This window comes from Baudoinia panamericana (assembly GCF_000338955.1).
Source record: "Baudoinia panamericana UAMH 10762 unplaced genomic scaffold BAUCOscaffold_1, whole genome shotgun sequence".
In the NCBI taxonomy this organism is placed as follows: Eukaryota; Fungi; Ascomycota; class Dothideomycetes; order Mycosphaerellales; family Teratosphaeriaceae; genus Baudoinia; species Baudoinia panamericana.
The window spans coordinates 571,005-595,525 of record NW_006911257.1 but is presented as its reverse complement, the minus strand read 5'-3'; the positions used below and the strand labels follow the sequence as shown (position 1 = coordinate 595,525).

General features: G+C 54.3%; 8 protein-coding genes across 8 annotated transcripts; 2 read left to right on the top strand and 6 right to left on the bottom strand.

Moving 5' to 3' along the window:
* Positions 1-79: 79 nt before the first annotated feature.
* BAUCODRAFT_28966 (uncharacterized protein) lies at positions 80-557 on the bottom strand. Its single transcript, XM_007673616.1, has 2 exons — positions 163-557; positions 80-106 (listed from the first exon to the last, which is right to left on the bottom strand). The coding sequence occupies exon 1, from the start codon at positions 381-383 to the stop codon at positions 168-170; it is 216 nt and encodes a 71-aa protein (XP_007671806.1). The 5' UTR covers positions 384-557; the 3' UTR covers positions 80-106; positions 163-167.
* A 987-nt stretch (positions 558-1,544) lies between these two features.
* On the bottom strand, positions 1,545-3,887 carry BAUCODRAFT_60992 (uncharacterized protein; the record flags this gene model as incomplete). The annotated part of the gene is made up of 1 exon (XM_007673615.1): positions 1,545-3,887. A coding segment is annotated over one exon (2,343 nt), but the record flags the coding sequence as incomplete, so codon positions are not given.
* A 1,594-nt stretch (positions 3,888-5,481) lies between these two features.
* On the bottom strand, positions 5,482-9,291 carry BAUCODRAFT_81255 (uncharacterized protein). The gene is made up of 6 exons (XM_007673614.1): positions 9,140-9,291; positions 8,766-8,915; positions 8,472-8,700; positions 6,123-8,410; positions 6,038-6,068; positions 5,482-5,982 (listed from the first exon to the last, which is right to left on the bottom strand). The coding sequence occupies exons 1-6, from the start codon at positions 9,248-9,250 to the stop codon at positions 5,603-5,605; spliced, it is 3,189 nt and encodes a 1,062-aa protein (XP_007671804.1). The 5' UTR covers positions 9,251-9,291; the 3' UTR covers positions 5,482-5,602.
* A 604-nt stretch (positions 9,292-9,895) lies between these two features.
* BAUCODRAFT_144266 (uncharacterized protein) lies at positions 9,896-15,126 on the bottom strand (the record flags this gene model as incomplete). The annotated part of the gene is made up of 2 exons (XM_007673613.1): positions 9,896-15,001; positions 15,055-15,126. The coding sequence occupies 2 exons, from the start codon at positions 15,124-15,126 to the stop codon at positions 9,896-9,898; spliced, it is 5,178 nt and encodes a 1,725-aa protein (XP_007671803.1).
* Positions 15,127-15,837: 711 nt separating this feature from the next.
* BAUCODRAFT_61597 (uncharacterized protein) lies at positions 15,838-16,479 on the bottom strand (the record flags this gene model as incomplete). Its single annotated transcript, XM_007673612.1, has 1 exon — positions 15,838-16,479. One exon carries the CDS (start codon positions 16,477-16,479, stop codon positions 15,838-15,840), a length of 642 nt encoding a protein of 213 aa, XP_007671802.1.
* A 158-nt stretch (positions 16,480-16,637) lies between these two features.
* Positions 16,638-17,440, bottom strand: BAUCODRAFT_175871 (uncharacterized protein). The gene has a single exon (XM_007673611.1). The coding sequence runs from the start codon at positions 17,063-17,065 to the stop codon at positions 16,727-16,729; it is 339 nt and encodes a 112-aa protein (XP_007671801.1). The 5' UTR covers positions 17,066-17,440; the 3' UTR covers positions 16,638-16,726.
* A 775-nt stretch (positions 17,441-18,215) lies between these two features.
* On the top strand, positions 18,216-20,597 carry BAUCODRAFT_118368 (uncharacterized protein; the record flags this gene model as incomplete). The annotated part of the gene is made up of 1 exon (XM_007673610.1): positions 18,216-20,597. The coding sequence occupies one exon, from the start codon at positions 18,216-18,218 to the stop codon at positions 20,595-20,597; it is 2,382 nt and encodes a 793-aa protein (XP_007671800.1).
* Positions 20,598-23,340: 2,743 nt separating this feature from the next.
* BAUCODRAFT_62406 (uncharacterized protein) lies at positions 23,341-24,387 on the top strand (the record flags this gene model as incomplete). The annotated part of the gene is made up of 2 exons (XM_007673609.1): positions 23,341-23,580; positions 23,647-24,387. The coding sequence occupies 2 exons, from the start codon at positions 23,341-23,343 to the stop codon at positions 24,385-24,387; spliced, it is 981 nt and encodes a 326-aa protein (XP_007671799.1).
* Between the last annotated feature and the right edge of the window lie 134 nt (positions 24,388-24,521).

Sequence of the window (24,521 nt, the reverse complement as noted above, 5' to 3'; positions counted from 1 at the left end):
CGTATGGAAGGGCGTTGCTATTGGCGTGTCACCGCTGCAGCCTGCTTGATGACCGCAGTAGCGAGGGTCAGTCATGGCACAAGTACGCCACGTGGCGTGCTTCAGGGTAAGAACGAGCATCGCTACACTACATGGCCTGCTGCAGGGTAACGGCATGATCAGGTATTTCATAATCTGGTTGGCCATGGTCCGCAGACACTAGCGGAAGTACACAAATTGCCTTTCGCGAGACCGTCAATGGTTACACCAAGTCGGGGACAAGTCCGCTCGCGGCCCGGCTGCGAGTCGTTTCGTTCGCGGCCGGATCGCTCGACAATCTTCGAGATCACAAACGGTGGCAGAAAGCCAGATGAACCAGAGCAGAGGGTCTGGCATGCGGACATGGACGTTCCGATTACTTCTTTTATAGATCTCCAGCTTGCCCACCCTTTCGACAGAGGTGCGTATCAGCGTTCACAGTCCGTGAGCATATTGCAGACCATATCAGCATCGGGCTCGGAGCGGTAAGTAAGACGGTGTTGCTGATGTTTCATTAGAGGATTTGACTTTTAGCGGAGTGCGGAGCTTGCCGAAGGTCTACCGAGTCATGGCGAGGCGAGATCATGGTCTTTACTCATATATCGACGGCCGAGATACTTTGGCCGCTGTGGCAAGACATGCAGCTTCGAACGAGAGAGCTCCATACCATCTGCGGGTCGTACCAAGTGTTAGTATCGCCAACTATCTACACAGAATACTGACGCAAAGCTTTGCACTATATACATCACTCGGCTTGCCATTCTTCTCCCGCCGAAAGTCTGAAAAGCTTCGGAGCTCAATCATTGCTGCATGCTATCGAAGTCAACATTCGGGTCTGTTGCACCGCCTCCACCACCGTTGCTGCCGCCGGTGACGCTCCTGTCTTGTGCGACATCCATATCGACCGGTCTTGGCGTAAGACCACTTGGTGGCAGTCCGCCAGCCATGTCTCCGAAACCTTGACCGAGGTTCGTCCAATCGGGATTGCTGTTGAACAGATTGTTATCATCGCCAATGGTAGGAGGGTCCATGTTGAACGGCATGAACCATGCAGTAGAGGGATCGCCCCAATTGCCGCCAGCGTTAGGATCCGAATAGCCGGAGAAGGCGTCTAAGTTAAACGGGTCCATGTTGCTCGACTGATCGAACATATATTGCTGCTGATGTGGGAAAGCATGTGCGGTGGCCGAGGGGTCGATGCCAGCGTAGGAGTTCAATACCATCTGCCTATCCAATTGGCTCAGCGTGTGCTGCGGTGCATCGAACAGTAACGCGTTGGGTGGAGGTTGAAAGCCTGGTGGAAATGCAATCGAGTGTTGGCGCGCTCCATCCATATCTTGCTGCAGATCTTGACCGTTGAGGAGGTTGCCATGCATGGGTAATGCAAACTCCCCGTCAGCCTTCTGTGGCTGAGCAGCAGCCTTGGCTGCAGCATTGCTCTTGCTGTCCGACTTCGAAGCTCGCCGCTTTTTGCTGCTGGCTTTCCTCTGTTGATGTTGCTGTTGCGTATGTGCTGCACGACTCGGTGGGCTGAGCTTGGAGAAGAACTCTTCGACGGTCTGTAGATCGCTCTTCTGTCCAAGTACGGCATCCGCGCCAGGTTCTTTCTTCACCACCAGAGAAGGCTCCTCATAGTCCGTGCCGCTGACACCATGAGGATAGCGATCGAACCAATCTCCGTATTGGAAGATCGCGCCATCACCACCGTCTGTATGCTTGCTCTGGCCTGCCCCAGACCGTGCAGCATCTGCGTGACGGCGGTACAGCTCTCGCAGATTCTCCGTTACGAAGTGGAACATGCCCCAGTACTTCTTCATCTTCGTTAGAAACTTGACGTTCCATGCCAAGTTCTGCTTGCTCCTGGCTTCCAACTGCGGATTCTTCGCAAAAGCACCGTTGATCTGAACGGTACTACTGAAGAAAGCGGCGTACCCTGCGAACGGCGCCACGACCAGATGATCCATAGATTCGTGGACAAGAGCAGAGATCTGATTGGCAGCTGCAAAGGCTGCTTTCTGAGCCTTCTGCAGGAAATCGGACGGCATGTCTTTCGGTAGGGCAGCGCGACTCCCAGGTGTCGGTAAAGCGAAGCGGTTAAGAAAGAGGATGATCTGGTTGTGTATGATGTGTAGGAATAAGAATTGGTTAGCGATATGCTCACTTGCGTAATTCTGCAGATTGTTGGGCGTGTAATGCAGAGTCTGCGGCAATGCACTTGTCCACTTGTCAAGCGAGCTCTGTATACTGAGAAACATGGAGCCTTCAGCCCACATTGGCAACTCGTCGCGGTCTTTGCCGCTGAGATTAAGATAGTGGATGACTCGACCCCAGATGGCAACTAGTCGAACAAGGTACGCAGCAACGCCCATGTTTTCCCTGGCGTTTGAAAGCTGGCCCGTATCTGGCGGGACTGGATGCGGTACGTTACCCTCAAGATCTTCCGTTGGCCCAGTGATCTCCATTTGATAGTAGCTTTCACGGATAGGTAGCTGTGCACGGATGAAATGCTCTGCAACAAAAGTAGGCCTGTCGGTGCCGCTCGAGGTGAAACGGTCCATTAAGAAACAACTCCACATCGTGCGTCGCCGGATCTCTCGATCAGTGAATGTCAGATCTTCGTCGCCACCTTTGCCGTCCGTGCTACGTCGAACTTTGGGGTCGTGGTCAACATCTCTGTGCAGCTGCAATGCATACGCCATACGTTGGGCCATGCCACTGAACATCCATGATCTACCGCCTTGACAGGTCCCAAATTCGTGCAATCCAAGTATGAGATAACAGATCAGAATGGTAATGTTCGGCGTGTCGTATCGTTTCAGTGCTATTTCACGCGCAGGTTGTGCCCAGTTCTCGCCTCGCAAGAAAGCTGGCTCCGTCCTCACAGATGGATGACTGGAGAAGCGCGCCGAGATAGCGCACACACACAACATCAACACTGGTGGCACCGTCCCCTGAGCCAACTTCCGCATGAAACTAGGCTTGTGGAGGAGATGATAGCTCTGACCGTAGACGTAGTCGAAGAAGACCTCGGAGAGATGTTCTTGCAGCTCCTTCGAAGGAAGCTTATCTGCACCTTCCATGAGAAGATTGCGCTCCTCAGCGTCGTGCGTTGTGACATCGTCCGAGCCTTGTGCGGCATTACGCTGGTCTTTCGTCACTGTGCCTGCCGCCTTTGCGCTCGCCCACTCGTCAAGCTCTTCTCCGAACGCTTGCTCGGCCACTCGCTTCTTGGATGATGACGGCTTGGACGGTGGTGGCGGAAGCGGTGGCTTGACCACAGCTCGGCCAGTATTCGAGACAATGCCCTGCTCATCTTTCGGTATGATTCTGATCACGCGATCTTCCATCCTCTTCAGCCGCTTGTCCAGCATCGCCATATAATCTGTTCGAGGCGCCGCTTTTCGGGTCGTGACCTTGTACACACAAGGTATCCGCGACCGGAGACAATGCTTACAAGCTGGTTTCTCACCCGAGCAGCGAATCTTCTTCCGCCGACAGGCAATGCAAGCCAGCGGTAACCGCTTGCGCTCCTTCCCCGCCTTAGTCTTCAGCTCGGCCCAAGACGGCGGTACAGATTGCTGTTCGCTGCCCTTCACGCCATTTGTGTCTTCGAAACTCTGCGCCTGAGTGTTGAGGGTATCATTGCTGTTGCTAGCCAAGGCATTTTCGCCTATACCGTGGTGGCCGTGCTGGGCACCTGGGCTCGTCGTGTCGGAGCCTGCAACGCTCTCTTTCCGCTCTAGGCTACCATAAGGCGCCGCACCGCTGCCGAAGCTGAGACGATGGTGATGCGTCAACACAGGCGACGTGCCTTTGTGCAGATGCGCTGAGGTGCCGATATGCCTGTTGAGCACACTTCCACCGAGCATCGTTGGCGAACGAGAGAAGGTCGAATCAAAGGTAGGCCCGTACGATTGGGTGCTATTCGCCGCCGGGGCAGATGTTGAATGAAAGGCGTTCATGGCTCCGTTACTGCTGCTTTGCATCATGCCCTCAATACTCACGCTCTGTGGCGTGCCAAATCCAAAGTCACTACCGGACTGGCTGCCCCCGAAGGTAGAGGCAGGTCCGATGGTGCTCATGTGTAGCAGGTCTGAGCCCGGGGAGCTGGGTTTGTAGTCCGAGGCCATTGTGTCCTGGTCAATACAAGCTTTCCAGACTTGTCCTCTGGCTAAAGTAGCACTGCATGTGCACGTCCAAAACGTGCGTTGTTGCTGCGCCTGTGAACAATGAGCGCCTATACGAGGCTCAACAAATAGAGTCGCCGAGGATCGCATGCATCAGCAGCTATGGTGAGCACGGGTGTCGTGTTATGTCATAGTCCAAAGGTCGTGTGATGGGTACAGCAATGGCGGGGAACTCTCCGCGTCTCTCGCAGCAAGATCCAGTGATCGGATACGATGAAGGCCATTGACGCAGAAGGTGGTTGACGCAGAAGGTGGTTGACGCAGAAGGTGGTAAGCTCGGAAAGTTAGGTGTTCGCCCGCCCACAAGAACCATGGGCCCGTTCACGTCACGTGGATGCACGTAAAGACTTGGTGTGGAGAAAGACGCCTAGGCTCCACAACATGGGGACGTTGATCGCCTTCGCTAGCCTTTTCCCCTCATCGGGTTGCGTCGCAAACGAGGTTGGTGCCAAGGAAGAAACAAGGGCCACAGATTGCAGTCTGTCTGGGTTGCGCCCAACAGGACACCTCAGATCATGTTCCCTCGCCCAGCTTCCGGGCCAGATATAGACAATGCGCTTGACAGATGCGGTGCGGCGATGCCACGCGAGCGCCACATCCGCACCCGTCTGAAGCTTTCGTGAATATTGATGTCGATTGCCAACTCTGTCGCCCATGAAGACTTAGACTTTGGACGAGCCTCTGGCGTACAAAGTACTGTAGGTAGCCATCCGCTCTGTCCAACCGCTCGCCCTCCAAATGTCCCATCCCGTAGCCGTGGAAGACATGTCGGGGGGAAAAGACGCGCGCCAACGCCATAGGTAAACGGCACCGCCAGCGTAAGCGAGCTCTAGCCAGCTTTCGGTGAATCCCGGAGGTCACTCCACAGGTTGACGTGGTTGAAGTATAGAAGCTACGGAGTGACAAGCATTTGCAGCTTCCGCATAGAGTTATCGCCTTGCGACTCTTGCGCCTTACAGTACCCTTGCGCAAAGCTAGAAACTTGCAACTGGGAATGCAGATGCATTGTGGCCGAGTGACGGCGGTGTAAGGTCGTACGAAGTACAAAAGCTAATCCAAACGTCAGTCGAGTTCCGGCAGCCGTGTGTTAGTACATGGCTTCTCAGCTTGCCACGCAACTGCGGCGTCCAGGACGTGTCATGGTTTCGTTAGGCGGATGACGAAAAAGAGATGCTTGTCAGGTACTGACAGGACACGAGCGTTATACATATTTCCACGCAAGGTAGAACACACGATGTCACGGAAGCGCGGCGGTCTTCCAATCAAACGTCTCGCGCAACAAGCTGATTCCAACACGATCAATTGCGTGGATCCATGCATGCAAACACTTGGTTCACAAACTCTTCGTCTATAACCGCTATCGGAAGCACCTGTCCAGACCGATATGCTTTCCATGTTTACGCTTTCTCAGCGTCCTTCTTCAAGCTTGAGTCTGTCAAGTAGCGCGCAAACGGCTTCATCTCGTCACTCTGGCTCCCAACAGCGCTCTCCGTCTTCGCCGCTCTGCGCCTCAGCCACGCTCGCTTACCGTATTTGTATGTCTCAACACCAGCGAAGAACAAGAATGATCCGATGAAGACAATAGCCCATTCCCAAGAGATTCCTGTGTGCTTGAAGACGATATTGCTCAAGCCTGGAATGTAGAGGATCGGGAAGATTGTGCCGAAACCAGTCATTACAGCCCAAAAGAGGAACTGGTTGTGCCAGATATCGATCAGCCATTGCGTAAGGTAACGCTTGGATCCGGGTTGCATGTTGAAGAAAGAGCGGCGCATGTCTGGTAGAGGTTAGCTAAGTATCACACAGTGGCCTGTCGAGTCGCGAGAACCTACCGATCACCTCCCATGCAAGAAAGAGGGAGAACTGCAAGCTTGTTAGTGTTGCTCAACCATTTCAGGTACTCTGTTGAGTACTTACCCATGTCAGCGTAGCAAAACAGGTTGCTCGTGCGCGGAACACGGTCTCACAACCGTCACCGATGCTCTCGTTGCATCGGAAGCCGATGACTCCGTCTCCGAAGCCGTATAGAACAATGACGAAAGCGGCCAGGCAGAGCGCTGCGACCCAGAACCCATAGACGACCATATCGCACAGAACCTCTACAGTGAACACGCCTGCCTTGAGGTTCTGCGGCGGGCGTTCCATAACATCAGGCGCAGCCTTCTCGAACCCCAGCCCCATATCCGGAAGGCCGGAGGTGATCATGATGATCCACAATATCTCCACTGGTGCGATGGGGAAGACAGATATGCCTTCACCGTCCTTGATAATAAGACCGATCAACAGGATCAAAGCCTGGGCGATGTTTTGCGCCAGCAGATGCAACACAAACTTCTTGATGTTGTCGAACGTCCGGCGACCTTCTTCAACGGCAGCAAGTATACTGGCGAAATTATCATCGCTGAGGATGATATCGCTCGCATCCTTGGCAACATCTGAACCCGCCTGGCCCATTGCTATGCCGATGTCTGCGCGTTTGAGGGACGGCGAGTCGTTTACGCCATCACCAGTCATGGCAGCAAATCTCTTGCGGCGATGGAGGGCCTCAATCATACGGACCTTGGTGCTGGGCGCGCAACGCGCGATGACGAGAGGTAGCACAGGCAGGTCGTCGATCTGGTCGTCTGTAAGCTTGTCAAATTGTGCGGCTGTCATCACCATCGAGTCCGCGACATCTTTGCTAAGCTCATGTGTGTTCTTCGGCAGGATGCCAACCTGGCTCGCGATAGCACGAGCAGTGCCTGGGTGGTCTCCTGTGAGCATATGGACTTCAATGCCGGCTTCGTGGCACTCCTTGACCGATGCGGCGGACTCCGTCCGTGGTGGGTCGTACAGTCCAATAAGGCCGCGAAACGTGAGCTTGGCCTCGATTGTGTTGCGGTCAATCTCGACCCCATCTTCATAATCCTCATTGAACTCCTTGCCTGCCAAAGCGAGCACTCGTAAACCAAGTCTGGCGAACCCTTCCATGTTCTCGAGGATGCGTTCCCGGTACTCGTCTGTCATCGACTGCAGTTCGCCGTTTCCCTCCCCCATGTACGAGGTACAAGACGTTATTACCCGCTCAACAGCGCCTTTGGTGAACGCGAACACCTTGCCGCTGTGCTGGTCTTTGTAGAGAACGCTCATCTTCTTGACATCCGAGTCGAAGGGAAACTCCTGCAACAGCTTCCACGCCGGCTGTTCTCCGGCAGTAGAATCACGCCTGTTCCAGCGGAAACGGGTGGCGAAAACCTGGATGGCGATCTCGGTAGGGTCACCACGCGCTGTCCAACTGCCGGTCTCGGTCTCTCGGACATGGGCCAGGTTCGCCAAGGAAGCAACACGCAGATACTCTTTCAGGTCGTCACTACGTTGCACAAGCTCAGCATACGATGTCCTTTCTCCCTGCCCCTCTTCACTCATCTCCCGGGGCTCCTTTGAGCAGTGAGATATCTCGCCCTTCGTAGGGTTAAAGGGTTCCTCGATGTCGCCAATGGTGTACGTGCCAGTGGCAGGTATCCAAGCCTTCTTGGCCACCATCTTGCCTTGCGTCAGGGTTCCAGTCTTATCGGAGCAGATATCGGTCACGCCGCCAAGCGCCTCAATACTGCGCAGATTACGTACGATCACATTGCGCTCCACCATTCGCTTTGTGCCAGCTGCCATAGTAATGGTAAGGACGACAACAAGTGACGCTGGTATCATGGACAAGCCCGTTGCAACGGCGTAGATAATGACTTCCTGGCGACTGAGGAAGTAGTTTGCGGCCAAGACGATGATGGTGCAGATGACGGCGACGAAAAATAGGAGCACGGCGAGTCTTGATAGCTTCTGTTGCAGTGGGGTGCCAATGTTGACACCAAGAAAGGCGCCAACTGCATCGTAGACAGTCAGGGCGGCAGCCTCCAGGTAACGATGCGGATGAGCTGTGCCGTCTTCCTTTCGCTTGACTGGCCGCACCTTGCCTTCCTTTTTACGCAGGGCAGCAGCGATGGTGCCAATCTCGGTGGACATGCCTGTTGCAAAGACAATGCCAGTGGCACGGCCCTTGGTGACGGTCGATGAGCTATACGCCACGTTCAGACGGTCACCGGGACCTGTGTCGGGTGCGAAGACGTCACCTGCGTTTTTGCGTACCGGCAAGGACTCTCCTGTTAGTAGAGCCTCGTCGGTCTCGAAGTTCACAGTCTCAACGAGTCTGGTATCTGCAGGTATAGTATCGCCTAGGCAAAATGTGTTAGCGGTGTAGTCCGCGGAAAATCGTGTAACCGAGCGTATACATACCAACCTTCAGCTCGACGAGGTCGCCCGGAACGATCTCACTCGTCGATATGCTGACGTTCTGCTTGTCGCGCACAACATTCGCAGTAGGCGAGCTTAGCGAGCGCAGGCTATCCATCGTCTTCTCCGCTTGAAACTCTTGGAAGAAGCCCACCGAGATATTGATGATGATGACAGCCGCGATCACGCCCCCTTCGATCCACGATCGGATGCCGAATGACACGGCCATAGCCTAAGGAGGAGTGTGTCCGTTAGCGATGGTTGAGATACCAGAGAGCCTTAGGGTTTCTCACTCACCAGAATCAATACTAATGTCATCGCGTTGGCGATCTGACGGATTAGGATCTTCCCAGGATTAACGCCACCGGCGTCGCCGAGCTCGTTCCGTCCATACTCCTCAAGTCGGCGTGATGCCTCTTGCGTTGTCAGGCCATCTTCACCGTCGGCCTGCAGTTCGCTTGCTGTATCAGTCCATTTCAAGGCGTGAGGGGGCTTAGAAAGAGGCTTGTTTGATTGTCCGGAGACATGCTCGTCAACGGGTTGCTTAGATTTCCCCATTCCAAGGGAACGTGTATTGAATGTTGGAAATAATGAGAGAGCTTCAGAACCCTTGCCACCTGCAACCGCTTTCCAGATGAAATGTAATTTTGAAAAAGTGACCAAGCACTTACATCACACAATGGGCAGACCTTATATATGGACCGCCTCGAGACGACTGTAGACGCAGAGCATTGAGCGCAAAGTCCCAAGACAGACAGCCTTGGCACCCAGAAAAGTATCATCACAGTAGCGAACCTTGTGGACGAGTAGCTCCAAGGTGAGCGACAGACCTTCGATGACATGTTGAACAGCCCCAGCATTCGAGGCAGGGTGAGCGTACGATGCAACCGCAAATCTCGATACATTCTCGATTTAGGTTATGAGGAAGTCGAGTGTCACACTGGAGGTATGAGTGCCATGTCAGTTAGCAATATGGCAGAATGCCCGTCCGCCACCGAACCTTCTCCGAGGAGGCTTGGACTGTGCCGGCCAGAGAGTGAGCGCCGAGCAAGATTGAGTTTCGGTACGTACGTCTGACCAAGTGTGGTCAGCAGAATGCCATGGAGTCTGCCATATGAAGGCTCGAGCCAAGCCCCGCTTGCACGGGGTTCCGCCCGCAAGGTGACGACTCTGCTTGGCGAAATTCGCCGCACGGCCCGACTCGGGCTACGTACTTCGAGCACACGACTACATGTAAGGGTCGTCGGGGACGAGGAGCTTGGCCCGTGAGTGACACGCCATCAAACAAATGAAACATCGATACTTCTTTGCTAAGCTCTTGCATTTGGACTGCTACCCGGGTATCGAACTACGCGAGATGTATTAGACCAGCCTCCTTGCTGTGTACGGATGGGCTCACTGGCTTATGGTTGCTCGCATTTGACGCATCACTCTTCATCGTCGTCGTCGAACTCCGCTTCCGAATCCCCATCGTCATCCATCTCAAAGCTGTCATCTTGAACATACTTGCTCTTTGACGCCGCAGCCGCAGCCGCGGCCCGCCTCGCAGGTCGAGCGGCAGACTTCGTGGGAGCGCCCTCGCCGTCACTCAGAATGTCGTTCGCTAGTGCATCCACGTCGTCACCGTCGTCAGAAGCAATGGGTAGCTTAAGCCTTGGTGCAGACTTAGCAGCTGCACCAGCCTTTGCTTGCTTCGCGGCGTATGCCTTAGCTGCTGGCGAAAGCGTTTTCGGTAGGGCATGCACGATAGCGGCTGCCGACGGCGCCTTCCCAAGCTTCAGGGATGCCGGAGACTCCTTGATCGCTTTTGTCTTAGATACCTTCGAAGCGGGCTTGTTCTTAGGCTTGATATCAAGAAGCTCATCGTCGTCGTCCGAGAGAACTGTATGACGAGCAGCCTTGTGCGGCGAGTTTTGTGCTAGCGCCGCCCAGTCCGTCTCATCATCTGAAACGTCAGAGTCTCCGGTAAGCTTCTTGCCGGGTCTGGCAGACTTCGAGCCGTGACTGCTCGTCGGCCGGGAAACGGAGGCTGGATGGAAGAGGCGTGTCGGTCCATCTTTGTTATTGTTGCCAATGCCCTTGACCATGGTGCTGACATCGTCCAGAGGCTCGTTGTTCAAGTCGGAATCGCCCTCGTCCGAGTCCACGGTGTACTTCTTCGGCTTCTGTGCGGCTGTTCGGCCGGTGCGCGTAGGAGCAGCGGACGGCTTCGACGCCATCCTCACGACCTGCGCGAAATCGTCGTCCTCATCTTCCTCCCTGTCGTTGCTCGTGGGCACCAGGTTCTTAGCGACCACAAGCTTTGTCGTACCTGGCTTGGAGCTTTCTCTAGCCACCGCGGTAAAAACGTCTTCATCGACGTCCCTGGATGGATGGGACGTCTTCGTCACTGCCTTCGGCATGACAGCCGGCTTAAGCACGTCGTCTACCGCCAATGCCGCCATCCTAGCAGCAGCCGTAAGCTTGGGCTTCGGCTTGTCGAACGCTCCGTCAAGGGTCATCTGTAGTTCTGCCGGCTTCACGACCGGCTTCTGCTCAACTCCGTTCACGCCAGCAGACTTGTTATTCAGCATGGCCAGCACTCCCCCTTTAGGCTTCGCAGCCTTCGCAACCGGCTTCTTGGCTGCGAAGTCAGAGTCCTCGGCAAAATCCGAGTCATCGTTAGCCTTGCGCTTTTTGCTGCCCCCTTTTGCACCTATGCCGAGCTTCGCACTCGCACGACGACCCTTCGACCTCACCTTCTTCTCCCGCTTCGCCTCCTCCTCGAGCTGCTTCTGCCATTCCTCAAGCAACGCATCAAGATCGGTCTTCCACAGATCCTTCGCAGATTTCTTGGTCAGAGCGTCGATCTCCGTCTCTTTGTCGCCAATCTGCTTCAACAGCTTCTCAACTCGCTCTTGCGTAAGCGACCATATGGCCATGCCAAGAAGGTAGTCATAGTCACTCGCTCCGGCGGCAGTATCTGCATCATCCGCATTCGACTCCTCGCCTTCGGTGCCCGGCTCGATAACGGCTTCGAACTCCCCTTCCTTTTTCGCGTCCACGACTTTGGGGAAGCGCGTGAAGCCAAGCTTCTGCAGCTCTGCGACCAGCACAGCCTTCTTTTTCTTGCTGACCACCAGCTTGCCATCAATGATCATCTTCACGAATCGCGCTTGGTTGCTCAATTTCTCAAGCTCCCTTTGCATCTCTGCGAGCATATGCTGCTTGCGCTTTTGGTACATCTGCAGACGGACTTGGTAGAACTCCTCCATGATGTCGAGAGGCGTAGCGTACTTGTGGATGCGACCGTGAGCGTCAAACGCGACGAGGTTAGATGTAGCCATAGGTTTGCTCAATTTGAAGAAATCAGCCAGCTTGCCTTCGTCGGATTGCATGCTCTTCTCTTCCATCTTGATGATGAAGTGCACTCTTTCAGGTGTATTGTATTCGACGTAATCCTTGATGAAAGAAGGGCTCTTCTCGGCTTTTATTATGTCTTCAAGCTTGTCCTTGAAGTCCTGCGTCCAAACGCGCACAGGCAACTCAGTAACCTCGACCGTGTTGTCGCCAGTAACGGTTATGACACCATTAAACTTGAATTGATCGTCACGAGTCTGCTCAACTGGTCCGGTCCAGCCTCGAAACCATGGAGTCATGGCTTGCATGGCATCCTTGCCGTCACCTTCCATACGGCGCTTGAGGTTCGCAATGACATCTTCGGGGTTATAGTTCGGGATAGATGTGCTCCATCCCGTACCTATTCCGTCAGCGCCATTGATTAAGATCATAGGCACAATCGGCAAGTAGCACTCCGGCTCGATGGTCTTCCCGTCATCGGTGTTGTATGTAAGCAATGCCTCGTCTGTAGTATGGAAGACCTTGCGAGCGAAGGGTGACAGTCTCGTGTAGATATAACGGGCGCTCGCGGCGTCTTGGCCACCTTGTAGACGTGAGCCGAAATTGCCTGATGGCTCGAGGCAATTCATGTTATTTGATCCGACGAAGTTCTGCGCCAGGCCGACGATGGTGCCCTGCATTGATGCTTCACCGTAGGCGTAGGCGGTCAGACCTGAGACTGAGCCGGCAAGCTCGACGACTTTGACGTCCTTCTTCAGGTTGCGTCTAAAGCAGGTGTACAGCACCTTGCGCTGGCCCGGCTTAAAGCCATCAATGACGGATGGGATCGAACGCACATTGTCCGCCATGGAGAAAAGGATGAGCTCCTTGTTGATGAAGCTGTCATAAGTAATGTCGTCCGTTCCGGACATGTCAAGATACGTGCCAGGTACGAATTCCTGCAGCCACTGCTTCCGTGCATCTGCCTTCTTCTTGCTGAACGCCAGTTCCAGTAGCTCCGGCTCACCGTCCTGAATCTTGTGAAACCGCTTCAGGTGCTTGTCGAGATCCGCAAAGTAGATCTGGGCGTCTTTGGTGTCAGAGGTACCCAACCCCTTGTAGTACTTGTGGTCCCAGCCTCTCTCATTACCGGGCTGCTCCTTCCAGGCCTCGTACTCCGGCATGGTAAAGAAATCGCGCTTCGCTTTCGGATTTTTGGGGTCGCCTCTCCAGACTTTGACAATAGGAGTGATGAACTCGAGCAGGAAGCCAGGGATCTTCAACAAGCTCGGGAACTGGACTTGGAGGAAGTTGATGAGCAAGCCTTTGATATGTGAGCCATCGTGGTCCTGATCGGTCATGATCATCAAGTGACCGTAGCGCAGTGACTTCGTGTCAGTATATTCCTTCTTGTGCTGCAGACCCATAAACTTCTTGATGTTCTGGATTTCCTGGTTCTTCGAGATCTGATCGATAGACGCATCGCGCACATTGAGCAGCTTGCCACGAAGCGGGAAGACGCCGAAACGGTCAGGCCCGACAACAGCACGACCTGCAAGAGCCAACAATGAAGCCGAGTCACCTTCGGTCAGAATCAGAGTGCACTTGTAGCCATCTTTCGTGCCCGCATCGTTGGCGTCCGTAAGCTTGCTGTTATTCATGCGCTGCCGACGATTGCCATCAGACTTTGCAAGAACCTTATCAGCCTTCTGTTGTGCAAAGTGTAGGATGTTGGTCACGGCCTCAGTCTTCGCAATGTCTTTGAGGAATTTCTCGCTGACCTGCGGCTTACTCCCAAATGCGCTAGGCTTGGTCGTGAGCTGCTCCTTGGTCTGCGAGGTGAAGGCAGGATTGACAATAAGCGCGTTCACGAAGAGGAAGATATGGTTTCGGATCTGTGCCTTCTTCAGCTTGACACCGCCCTTGTTCTTCTTGTTTACAATCTCCTCGAGCTTGTCGCAGATCTGGTCGGCAATGTAGTTGACGTGCGTACCGCCGGACGTTGTGGCAATAGAATTGACAAATGAGACCTGCTGGAAAGAGCCATCAGAAACTGCGAAACCGATCTCCCAGCGCTCGTGTGGATTGTCGGTAAGGATGACCTGCTCCGATTCTGTACCATTTGCCAGGTTCTCACTCTTGATAGCCTTGGTATACATCTCCATATACTGCTTGAACTTGCTGATTTTGATCCGCTTGTCGTTCAGGAACACCTTGACGCCTGTACAGGTACCAGCCATGTCGTAGACACGGCGCTTGACTAGCGCCTCGAAGTCATCGTCCATTTTGTCCATGCCAAACTTGCGGAAGTCAGGCATAAAGGTGATCTTGGTGTAGTCGTCCTCCTTGCAGGGTTCGATCTTGGCCGTGCCAATCTCCGACATATTCTTCTTCCAGGTCTGCTTATACTTCTGCTTAGTCTTTGAGTCTACCGTCTCCAGCTGGAATTGAGTACTGTAGATGTTTGTGAGCTTCGCACCGTAACCGTTGCGACCACCGGTGACCTTCGCTTCCTCATCATCATAATTGGAAGACGTGAGTAGATGACCGAAGATCATTTCTGGGATGTAAATGCCTTCCGTAGCGTGGATTTCTACCGGTATGCCGCGGCCGTTGTTCTGAACCGATATCACGCCCATCTCACGATTGACCAGTACGCGCATTTCGTTCATGTTCTTGTCGCGCTGTTTGTTGTCGGCAGCGTTAACCAGAATCTCATCGAAGATCTTGTACAGACCGGGTACGTAGGTCACCTTCCGGTTTTCCATCTGATCCGTCTCAGAGTTGTACACCCACATCTGCTCCGTGGTTCGCTCGACGGAGCCAATGTACGTATCGGGACGCTTGAGAATGTGCTCGAGCTGTGTAAGCTTCTGATATTGCTCCGTTGCGCTGCCCTTTGTCTTTTTCGCGGACTTCGGCTTTTCGTCTGCTGCGCCATCGAGCGTGAAACTTCCGTTCTCAACCTCCATGAGCGGCTTGCTTGCTGCCTTCTTCGCTGCAGGCGCCTTCTTCTGCTTCTTCGCAGAAGGAGGTGTGTTCGAGAGAAGCGAGTTGTCATGAACAGAATCCTCATCGTCGTCATTCTCGCTGTCAGAGTCCACCTTGCGCTTCCTCGACTTCGCTGGCGGTGCTGCTTTGGTGACTTTCAGCGTCGTTTGTTTCACGGCTTTTGCCTTGGGCACTGCAGGCTTCTTCGTAGGCGCTTTGGCTTTCTGCATGTTGTTAGACTCGGCCTCGTTCGTATACTCCACGACTTAGTACTTACCGCCTTCGCGACCGGCTCAAAGTCGCTGCTGCCGTTGGCCTCATAGGCAGAGACTTCCATCGAGTCCTCCATTGTTGGGCACGCTGAGATCCGGGCGCGTCTCAAAGGCGTATTATAGGCGCGCAGCGACTAAACAAATTGTGCCACTGACATAATATTTGCGGTAGGATGTCGAAGAGGACGAGCGTATCATCACCTGAACCGTGGTGACGTTCACTAACGTGTTTGAAAGGTGCTGCGCAAACAAACCTCGAGATTGTTTACGCCTAACGGCCGAATTCCGCGGTCGACGCGCCAAACGTAAGGCCTAAGGCAGCACGGGTAGCCAGCTTAAGTGAGCCGGCTTGGCGTACTGATGCGTACGCACAGTGAGCCTTGAGCTGGCGGCTGTCTTGGCGTAGTTCTCGTACTAGGTGCACCATACACGGTTCTGTGCGCAGCGTGCACATGCAGGTGGTGAAGTCGAGGTTTGGTTGTGGTCACACAACGATTTTGGATGGCGTCTGCTCGTTCCATTCGAATCCTCATTCGCAAACCGTGGTTAGTGATTCAGCTGCGGAGGGACATGTTCGTGTTTCGAAGGCCGGTAAAGCTCGCTCAATGTGAGCGCGAGTTGCAAGATAGTGAACTTAGAAGAGTAAAGCCACTGTTCGCACTTCACAGACCGATTTACATTCGCCTCCAACGCCGCGCTAAGTGTCCAACATGGATCAGCCCTTGAAGCCGCAAGGAATTGAATCTGTCTCCAGCGCCACCGCAGGTCGCCGCTTCAACGCACAAAATTCAGCAAATCACCCCATCATTCTCCAACTTGATTCCATCCACGCCTACACCATCTTTTGTCTTCCTTCTCTTCTCGTTCCTCTTCCGCCTCTTCTCTTCCCTCTCCATTTCCTCCGCCTCCCTTGCAACCTCAATCCTGGCCTCCAAGTCCACCACCTCCCTAGATCGCTCTTCGTCCCTCTTCCGCTTCAGCCACTCAAAACGCTCCTTGACCTCCTCCAATGTCGCACGCCTCACTTCCCCGCTCTCCCCAGTCGTCACAAGATGCTGCTTACTGTTCAGGTGCTCCACGAACTGCAAGTTGTCCTTGAAAGTAAGGTCGCAAGCATCACAATAGAAACCTGCGGATTTGCCGCGCTTGCCTTGACCCGCACCAACGGCTATGAGCTGGGTCTTGCCTACTTGATCGGCGACATTGAGCCGTGCTTTGCGCGCTTCGGTCTCCCGCACGTCCTCGGGCGCTACTGTGGGCCGATGGTATTTCTTGCCTTCGAGCGCGGCCTCGTAGCGGGCTTTGCCTTCTTCTTTCACCTTCTGCTCGCGCTCAGCCGCTTGCCGCGCGTATGCTTCGCGATCCCAGGTCTTGCGGAAGGAGGCATCGTTGGTCGTGGATGTGCCGTATGCGCCTTTGCGTTCCGCCATTGTGAACGTACTGCGAGACGGGAAACCCGACTGTTTGCGGTTAAGCAGCCTGGGACGGAGATGGGAGAGGAAGGTCAAGCGAGGCATGTGAAAGCGCCGCGCGAGTCATGACGGTCAGTGCATGTAATACCACGATCGGAACCAATACAAGTAGACCACACTATATCAGCTCACGGCTTGACATGGAAGACACGTGACCATCAATCGACAGCTCTAATAGCCCGGTAGCTGGTGATGATGCGCGGCATCACAAGAGCATGCTCCAAGCCGCGCCTACTACCGTAGCGCTAACAGCAACAAGGACTGCAATGTTGACTAGCGAATGCCTAATTGCCTTTCCTGCCAAGCGCCCGAAGGCTATCTGGATCGTCTTCGCCTCATTTGGTTTTGGAGACCGCACATTCTGCACATCTTCTTCCAGGAACTTACAAAGCGGTTCCCAGCCATCGCTAAGCTCGAATTCGAGCAACCTCTGCTTCGTCACTGTCCCCCGAATGTCGGCATAGTATTTTCGGTATGCTTTCCGTGCGTTCGATCTCGCTTGTGCCAGCTTCGTAGAGCCAAAGAAGCCATCCATCCAGAGCATGCCCGTAGTGACTATGCGACCGAACCGGAAGGGTCCGTTAAGCGCAAGACGTAGTGGCCGAACGGGTCAAAGACACCTTCGAGGAGAACGCAGCAGAAGGCATACCATTGCCCTTCATCTCGCTCGACGAGTACCGCCTTTGCCTCCGGGCACGCATTCAGCAATTCGCGCCAGAAGCAAACTGCAGGTGCATCGGTGATCGCGCCGCAGTGGCCCAGTAATTGATCCCACTTACGTCAAGTGAGAGGTTTGCCGATACCTTTATACGTGGAGCGCAAGGCTTCCTGCCACATATTGGTGTCGTAAACGTTACTAAGAATGCTGCTGTAGTGGTAAGGGGTGGGATAACCAAGGATTTTGAGCGCTTCTTGCATGCTGAGGGTGCCAGTACGGGGAGAAACCAAAGCTGAGAACTTCGAGTGGCACCACGCGGTGGCATTTGCGGCAGTCTATGTTAGCATCTGCATTGAGCATGACGGCCTAGTTTGAAAGGCAACCATAGTCAGCTGCTGTTGCCATTGTGGAGGGTACGTTCAGACTGTAACGAGAGTAGAAGGGAAAAGTCCAATGATAAGAACCGGATCACCTCTACATGGTAAGAGTCAGTCTATGCTTGGAAAGAGTACAGCACCACTTTGAGCAATGCGCTCTTTGTGAAGCGTTTCCATGGCTGATGGTACTGCTGCCACGTTGGCTCCAGCTTAGGAGGATGCACCCTTGGCACGCTGAGCCATTGTCGAAGGCGCAGGATGCAGCTCTGGCGACACGTTTTTGAACATGGCCCACGGTTACATGGGAGCAGGTTGCAGGGGTCTCTTCGGTCAGGCGGCGGCGCGGAGCAACGTCGAACCCTTTCCCCGCCAAAAGAGTTTCGGCATGAGAGGGCGTGGACAAGCCTCGTCGGTTACGGAGGTACACTCCTGTCAACGGAAAGTTTGTTGTCGCTATTTTAATATTCTTCTAAGGAGATCGCCGTTGTGAAGAAAGGCGGACGGTATAACAAGATGATTAAGGCGTGAGGCATTCGACGACGTCACACTGTAGGCCGTACAGGTAAATGTCAGCAGACTGAGACGAGAGCTCTCAACCTCCCGTTCGCTCTGCGTCATACACATAAATGCTAGAGACAACACCAAGGTACGACGTAGGAATGGCGCAGCAACCGGCGGTCGTCATCATCGCCAGACATGGTCCCAGACTGGACGCCGCGGATCAGTCGTGGCATCTGTCAACTCCCACCCCATACGACCCGCCTCTCACCTACGGCGGCTGGAACCAGTCGCGGGCGCTTGGCGTGCGCATCGCAAGTCTTCTCCATGCGCGAGAGCAACAGAGCGCGAACGATGCTGCGGCAAGCGAAGCTACTTTGGCCGACGGAGTCACCACATACGACTTCGCAAGCGGCAATAAGCGCAAGGACACGGGCTGGAGTGATCAAGGGGCTCGTAAGCGGAGGAAGAGACACAAGGTCGTCATTCATACCTCGCCTTTCCTGCGATGCGTCCAAACAAGTGTTGCCATTGCTGCAGGCATGGCCCAATATCAGCCTTCCGCGACAGAGTCAGGCAGTAGGCCCACCTCGAAAGGCCGAGCGATGCACTCTGCATCTCCTCGCCTTCGCGGTGTCGAAGGCCTGGCCTCTCCACGGCTGGACCCAATCGTGGAACCGAAGAACGACTTCGCGCACGCCATAGCGAGAAGGGTGTTGGGCGAGCCTCGCCGACATAGGAAGTCGAAGATGCGAGTCGACGCTTTCTTGGGCGAGTGGCTGAATCCGCAGTACTTTGACCAGATCACACCTCCTCCGCCAAGCGCATTGATGGTAGCAACAGCCAAAGCGGAGCTGATGCAGAACGAGACTGTGGACATTTTCACACCTACGCTCAATACCAAGACTTCCAACAGCAGTCTCTGGAGCGGCAGCAACGTACAGAAGCCGACCACCAGTGGTGGCAGCAAAGACTCGCTGGATGAGTGGGAAGAGGTTAATACCGCCTTACTGCCTCAAGGGATCAAGAGGGACCGCGCGGGCAGCGTCAGCAGTATCGGTAGCAATGAATCCGGCTCTGGCCGCCGCTCTCCGTTCCGAGGTAACCATGCGATGCAACAGCATATTTCCACACTGCCTAAACCCGAGCTCAGCGTGTACATTGCACCGACGCCGCAATATGCGGTCTCTGGTTCTGACTACATCCCACGTGGATATGTTTCGCACGCGCGCCAGGCCTGCGTCGATGTGGATTATCAATGGGACAGTAGTCGGCCACCACAAGATTGGGGCGATGGCGGTGAATATGGCGAAGAGTGGTCCGGGATGCACAAGCGCTTTAGGAAAGGCTTGAACCATCTCGTGCACTGGTACAGCCAACATAATGCTGATGACCGCGCGGAAGACGCTCTTGGTTTTGATCAGGCGGAGAGGCACGGTTTGGACGATGAAGAGGAGGACTTGGTTGTGATCATGGTCACGCATGGCGCTGGGTGTAATGCTTTGATCGGCGCTTTGACAGGCCAGCCGGTGTTGTTGGATGTGGGCATGGCAAGCTTGACGCTGGCGATCAGGAAAGATGACGCGCCGGCCGTTTCTGATTCGAAAGACGTTCTCAGCCCCGAAGCACGACCACGCATCAACCGTCATTCCCGATCTGCGAGCACCCTGGACGTCGGTCTCAGCTCGATCTACGAGATGAAACTTATCTCTTCCGCCGAGCATCTGCGCCCAGGAGCAGACCCTACGAAAATTCCTTCTTCAACAACTACTACATCAGTCGGAACATCGGGCGCACGCAGCGGGCTCACTGCGCTTCCCAGACGATCAGGCACTGGAGTTGACAGCGGCACTCGCAGCAACACTAGTACTGTTCTTGGCTCCGTCCGTAGACCGTCGGCTGCAAACATTAATGCTCCGCCTACTGTGCAATTGCCCGGACCCGGCAATCTTCCTCGGAGCCATACTACACCTGCCACCAACGGCTCGTTCAATACAGGACTTTGGTCGCCTGCACCATCTGTGTCTCCCGCTTTGTCAGCTGCAAAGGGAAAAGACGAGCGCGGCGCCGTCTTCAGCTCGCTCAATGACCCCACGAGAGAATTGAGCCCGGACCACGACAGGGCATTGGACTTTTCGAACTCGCCGCCCGACTCGCGTCCAACCACCTCAGATGGCGCAAAGCCGAGTGCGGCGCCGACGACTCCGTCATCAATGGCTACCGCTCTCAACGGCGGCTTTGGGCATGATGGCACCACGACCACCAGTAACGATGACACCGCGGCCAACGCTATGACTTCTGCGGAAGCCGCCGCGCAAATGATTGCCCAAGCCAACATAGCGCGGGACAAGCGCGGCAGCCTATCCGATATCAGCTCGCTGCCCACGCAGCCACCACAATCGTTGAGTCGTGCGCTCAGTCAGAAGGGTTTGTGGGGTGGTGGAGGCAAGGGTGCCGCGGTGGAAGGGGACAAGGTGAAAAGACAGTGGCCGGCAGGAGTGCGGGAGCCAAAGCGGCGGTGGACTTTGCACCAGGATGATTAGGTTAGAGCGAAGCTCGATGGGGAAGGTGGGAAGAGTTTGGAGCGGTTAGAGACCGAAAAGCGTCGTATCTCGTGTTTGGTAGACTTGCTATAAGTTGTATACCCGACCGCTTAGTCCAGCATCGATTAATGTCCTTAGGAGTGTTGATTCTTTAAGACTGGTGGCATACTGCATCTCCGACTCGTTGCAAGCTCGTATTCATTCACTTCACTGTTTCGGCCTCAGCGTTTGGCCCCACTTCCGTGCGCTCCAATAGCTGTATGGAAGCGGCAACATACATCAACACTCACCAGCTACGGTCGGCAAGCAATGACTTCTTCCAGCCTCGACCTTCAACGCATACTTGACTTATATCCACAACTCGCCCGTGGACCTGGTGGCGTCGCAGCAGTCCTGCGAGATGGCAAAGTCATCGCTCAAAAGGCCTGGGGCTACGCCAACTTGGAACGCCGAAGTCCAATGACAGCTCAGACGCATTTCCCAGTCTGCTCAATCTCGAAGCAGATGATATGCCTGGTCTACGTGTCGTTGCTGAAGAAACCAACAACCCGAATGCGGGAAAGCGAGCAAGATCCAGTTGCTCAATTCGAAGCAGAGCTCAAGAACCTTCTACCTAATCTACCGTTTGGAAAGGATGCTGAGAAACTTACAGTCGCCGATCTGTATAACATGCAATCGGGGATCCGGGACTACTGGGCCATGACCACCCTTTGGGGCGCACATCCCGATGGCCCTTTTTCGCTACTCCACGATGCCCCCGCCTCCCTCGAGAGGCTTAGGAGTTTCCACTTTAGCCCAGGAACAGAGTATTCGTACTCAAATGTCAATTTCCACGTCCTTGGCCGAATCCTAGAAAACGTCTCCGGGATGTCGCTGGCCCAACTCCTCGTAGAGCGCCTCTTCATCCCGGCAGGCATGAGAACCGCGGCTCTGTGCCCCAATACCGCCGGCCTGCCACTACCAATTACGGGATACGAAGGTAATGACAGAGTTGGCTACTTCGCTGCCACGAATCGTATCGAATGGGCCGGTGACGCAGGGATAGCTGTGACGCTGGAGGACATGATCGCCTACGAACAGTACCTGGACCACGATCCTGAGGGTCTCTACGCCACAACATCTCAGCAACAAACCTATAGGGACGGCACGCCAGCAGCCTATGGTTACGGCCTTGCTCGCTTCGAAACGGCAGGCAAGTCCTGCATTATCGGGCACGGAGGGGCCCTGGGAGGGTATCGGCATATGCGGCTCAAGGTTCCTAGTGAGAAACTTTCTCTAGTTGTGATGCACAATCACGAGAACCCGCGGACAGAAGCACTCGTAAAGCAGATTTTGGGCTACGAAGAGCCTCAACGAGAAGTCTTCGTGCCGGGAAAAGAGTGGAAGGGAGACTGGCTGGACGCCGAGACGCAGTTGGTAGTCACTGTTGAAGACGGAGACAGGGAGAAACCTAATACCCTTTCATTCAACTACGGCCCAGGGACTAGCGGCGAGACCATTACCCTGACCTCATCGACCTCAGCTGAATCCACAAGTATGAAGGCCACATTGGACGGCGATGTCCTGCACGTGGATCGGATTGGCGACAATCGCCATCTCGATTGCCAGAAGATCATTCCCCTTTCTGCTGACTCCCCTGCGCTGACGGACACTGCCGAATATGTCGGCACATACTACTCTGCCGAGTCCTCTAGCACGCTCCACATCACAGGTTCAACCGGTACACTCTACGGTTCTTTCGACGGTTTCCTCGGCAAGGGACCGATCTGGCTGATGAGGAGGCTGGGAAAGGATGAATGGGTGCTGGGCAATCCGAGAGCGATGGATCGTACGCCGCCAGGGGATTGGACAATAGTGTTCAACAGAGAAGGAGGAGAGGGAAGGCTGAAGGGTGCCAAAATAGGGTGTTGGCTCGCTAGGGGCGTGGAATATGTCAAGGAAGGGGGAAAGGAAACTGATGTTGCCATGCGGTGAGCCGAAGGGTGTACGTTGTATGACTTGGTGATGTTCAAGCACGGCGCGACCGTGCCGCAGCGAAGTCGTGCCACCAGTCACATCGCACCCCAGCAATGAACCATTGTCGATCTCTAACACTTGACGAGGAGCCGCATCCTGCGACTTAGACAGCTCTAATACGATACTCGGCAGCATGAACACCAGCCATTGCCAAGTCCAAAGACGACGTATAGCGCGGTTTAGTAGAACCTTCTGTCCTCGCTTGGCGGCGGAGGTTCCAGGTATGTAACCTATCCCATTATGTTGCTGACACTGCGCGCTTCGCTCGCATTATTTGGGAATGCACCATAAGTCTATGTGGAGCCGTACTGAAAACTTGTCAGAGGAGAGTAACAATGAAGACGGAGCTGAGCGGTCTCGATATCCCCCGACACACTAACCCATTATCGTATGCGATCAACGCTAACCGACGCTCGTATTCTCTGCTCTCTGCTTTGTCACTAGTGGATGGCATGATTGGCTGGCCGTAATGTACCAAGCAACCATTTCATGCTGCTCTGCACGTTCTATCGACGTCAAGAGACCGTGTCGATGCCGCAATAGCGATCGCTCCGGACATTAGCGGTGTCATGAGTTACCGTCGGCGCAACTCGTGCGATGAATGTAGGTATAAATCCTTTCCCCCCAACATCGAAGCAACCTTTCACGCGCTACCTAGGCATTGCTCACTTCTGACACGTCAGGAAACATCAGCTTGATCCTTGACCAGCACGACCACAACGTCACCATGGCGAAAAACTACATCGAGAACGTTGCTATCGTTGGTGCAGGCGGTCACGTCGGAAGCTATATGTCGAAAGCCTTGGTCGAAGGCGGCAAACACAAGGTTACTGCAATCACTCGGCCAGACAGCACAGCCAAAATTCCCACTGGTGTTGCTCGTGCCGAGGTCGACTACAGCAGCCATGACTCACTTGTCGAGGCTCTTAAAGGCCAAGACTTCCTGATCATTACGATGAATGTCATGGTACGCATTGAAGACCTTAACCTCTGCATGCCAATATGAGACACTGCTAAAAGTCGTCTTCGATAGGCGCCACCAGGCTCCCAGGAAAAGCTCGTAGATGCAGCACTCGATGCCGGTATCAAGTTCATCATGCCGAACGAGTACGGCGGGAAGTATTCTGACGAGAAATATGCTCAAGAAGTCGTCCTCGGCATGAGTGCACTTAAGGTCCGTCGTTACATCGAAGAAAAGGGCGGCAACAACATGCACTGGATCGCACTGTCATGTGCCTTCTGGTATGAATTCTCCCTGTCTGGAGCCGAGATGCGCTTTGGGTTCGATTTCCTCGAGAAGAAGTTGACGCTCTTTGACAACGGTGACTTCAAGATCACCACTTCCACATGGGACCAATGCGGCCGGGCCGTAGCTAAATTGCTCTCACTGCCAATCGAGCCAGAATCACCGGGCCAGCTGAGTGTAAACAGTTACAAAAACGACGCTGTCTACATCTCTTCATTTTACACCTCCCAGCGCGATATGCTGGCTTCCGTGCTGCGTGTCACTGGGCAGAAGGAATCTGAATGGACCATTACCCACGAGAACAGCAGGGTCAGGTATGAACGTGGTCAAGCCATGTTCAAGCAAGGCGACTTCCACGGCTTCGCCATACTTCTATACGCTCGCATGTTCTTCCAGGATGGGTCGAGCTTGTTCCTGGAAGACTTGCAGAATGAGAAGTTGGGACTTCCGCAGGAGGATCTGGACAAGGCCACTGCGTTAGCCGTCAGGTTCGTTGAGTCTGGAGAACACAAGGGCTGGGTATTTTAGTGGTCGAGTTTTTGGATGATGGCCAGTGATCTTTACGAGCGCTTCAGAGTCGGTTGATGCGGGCTCCATGATCACAGCGCAACAAAGCAGTAGTATAGCGAAAGCGCTGAAAGCGGATATCCGAAGTAGCCTTT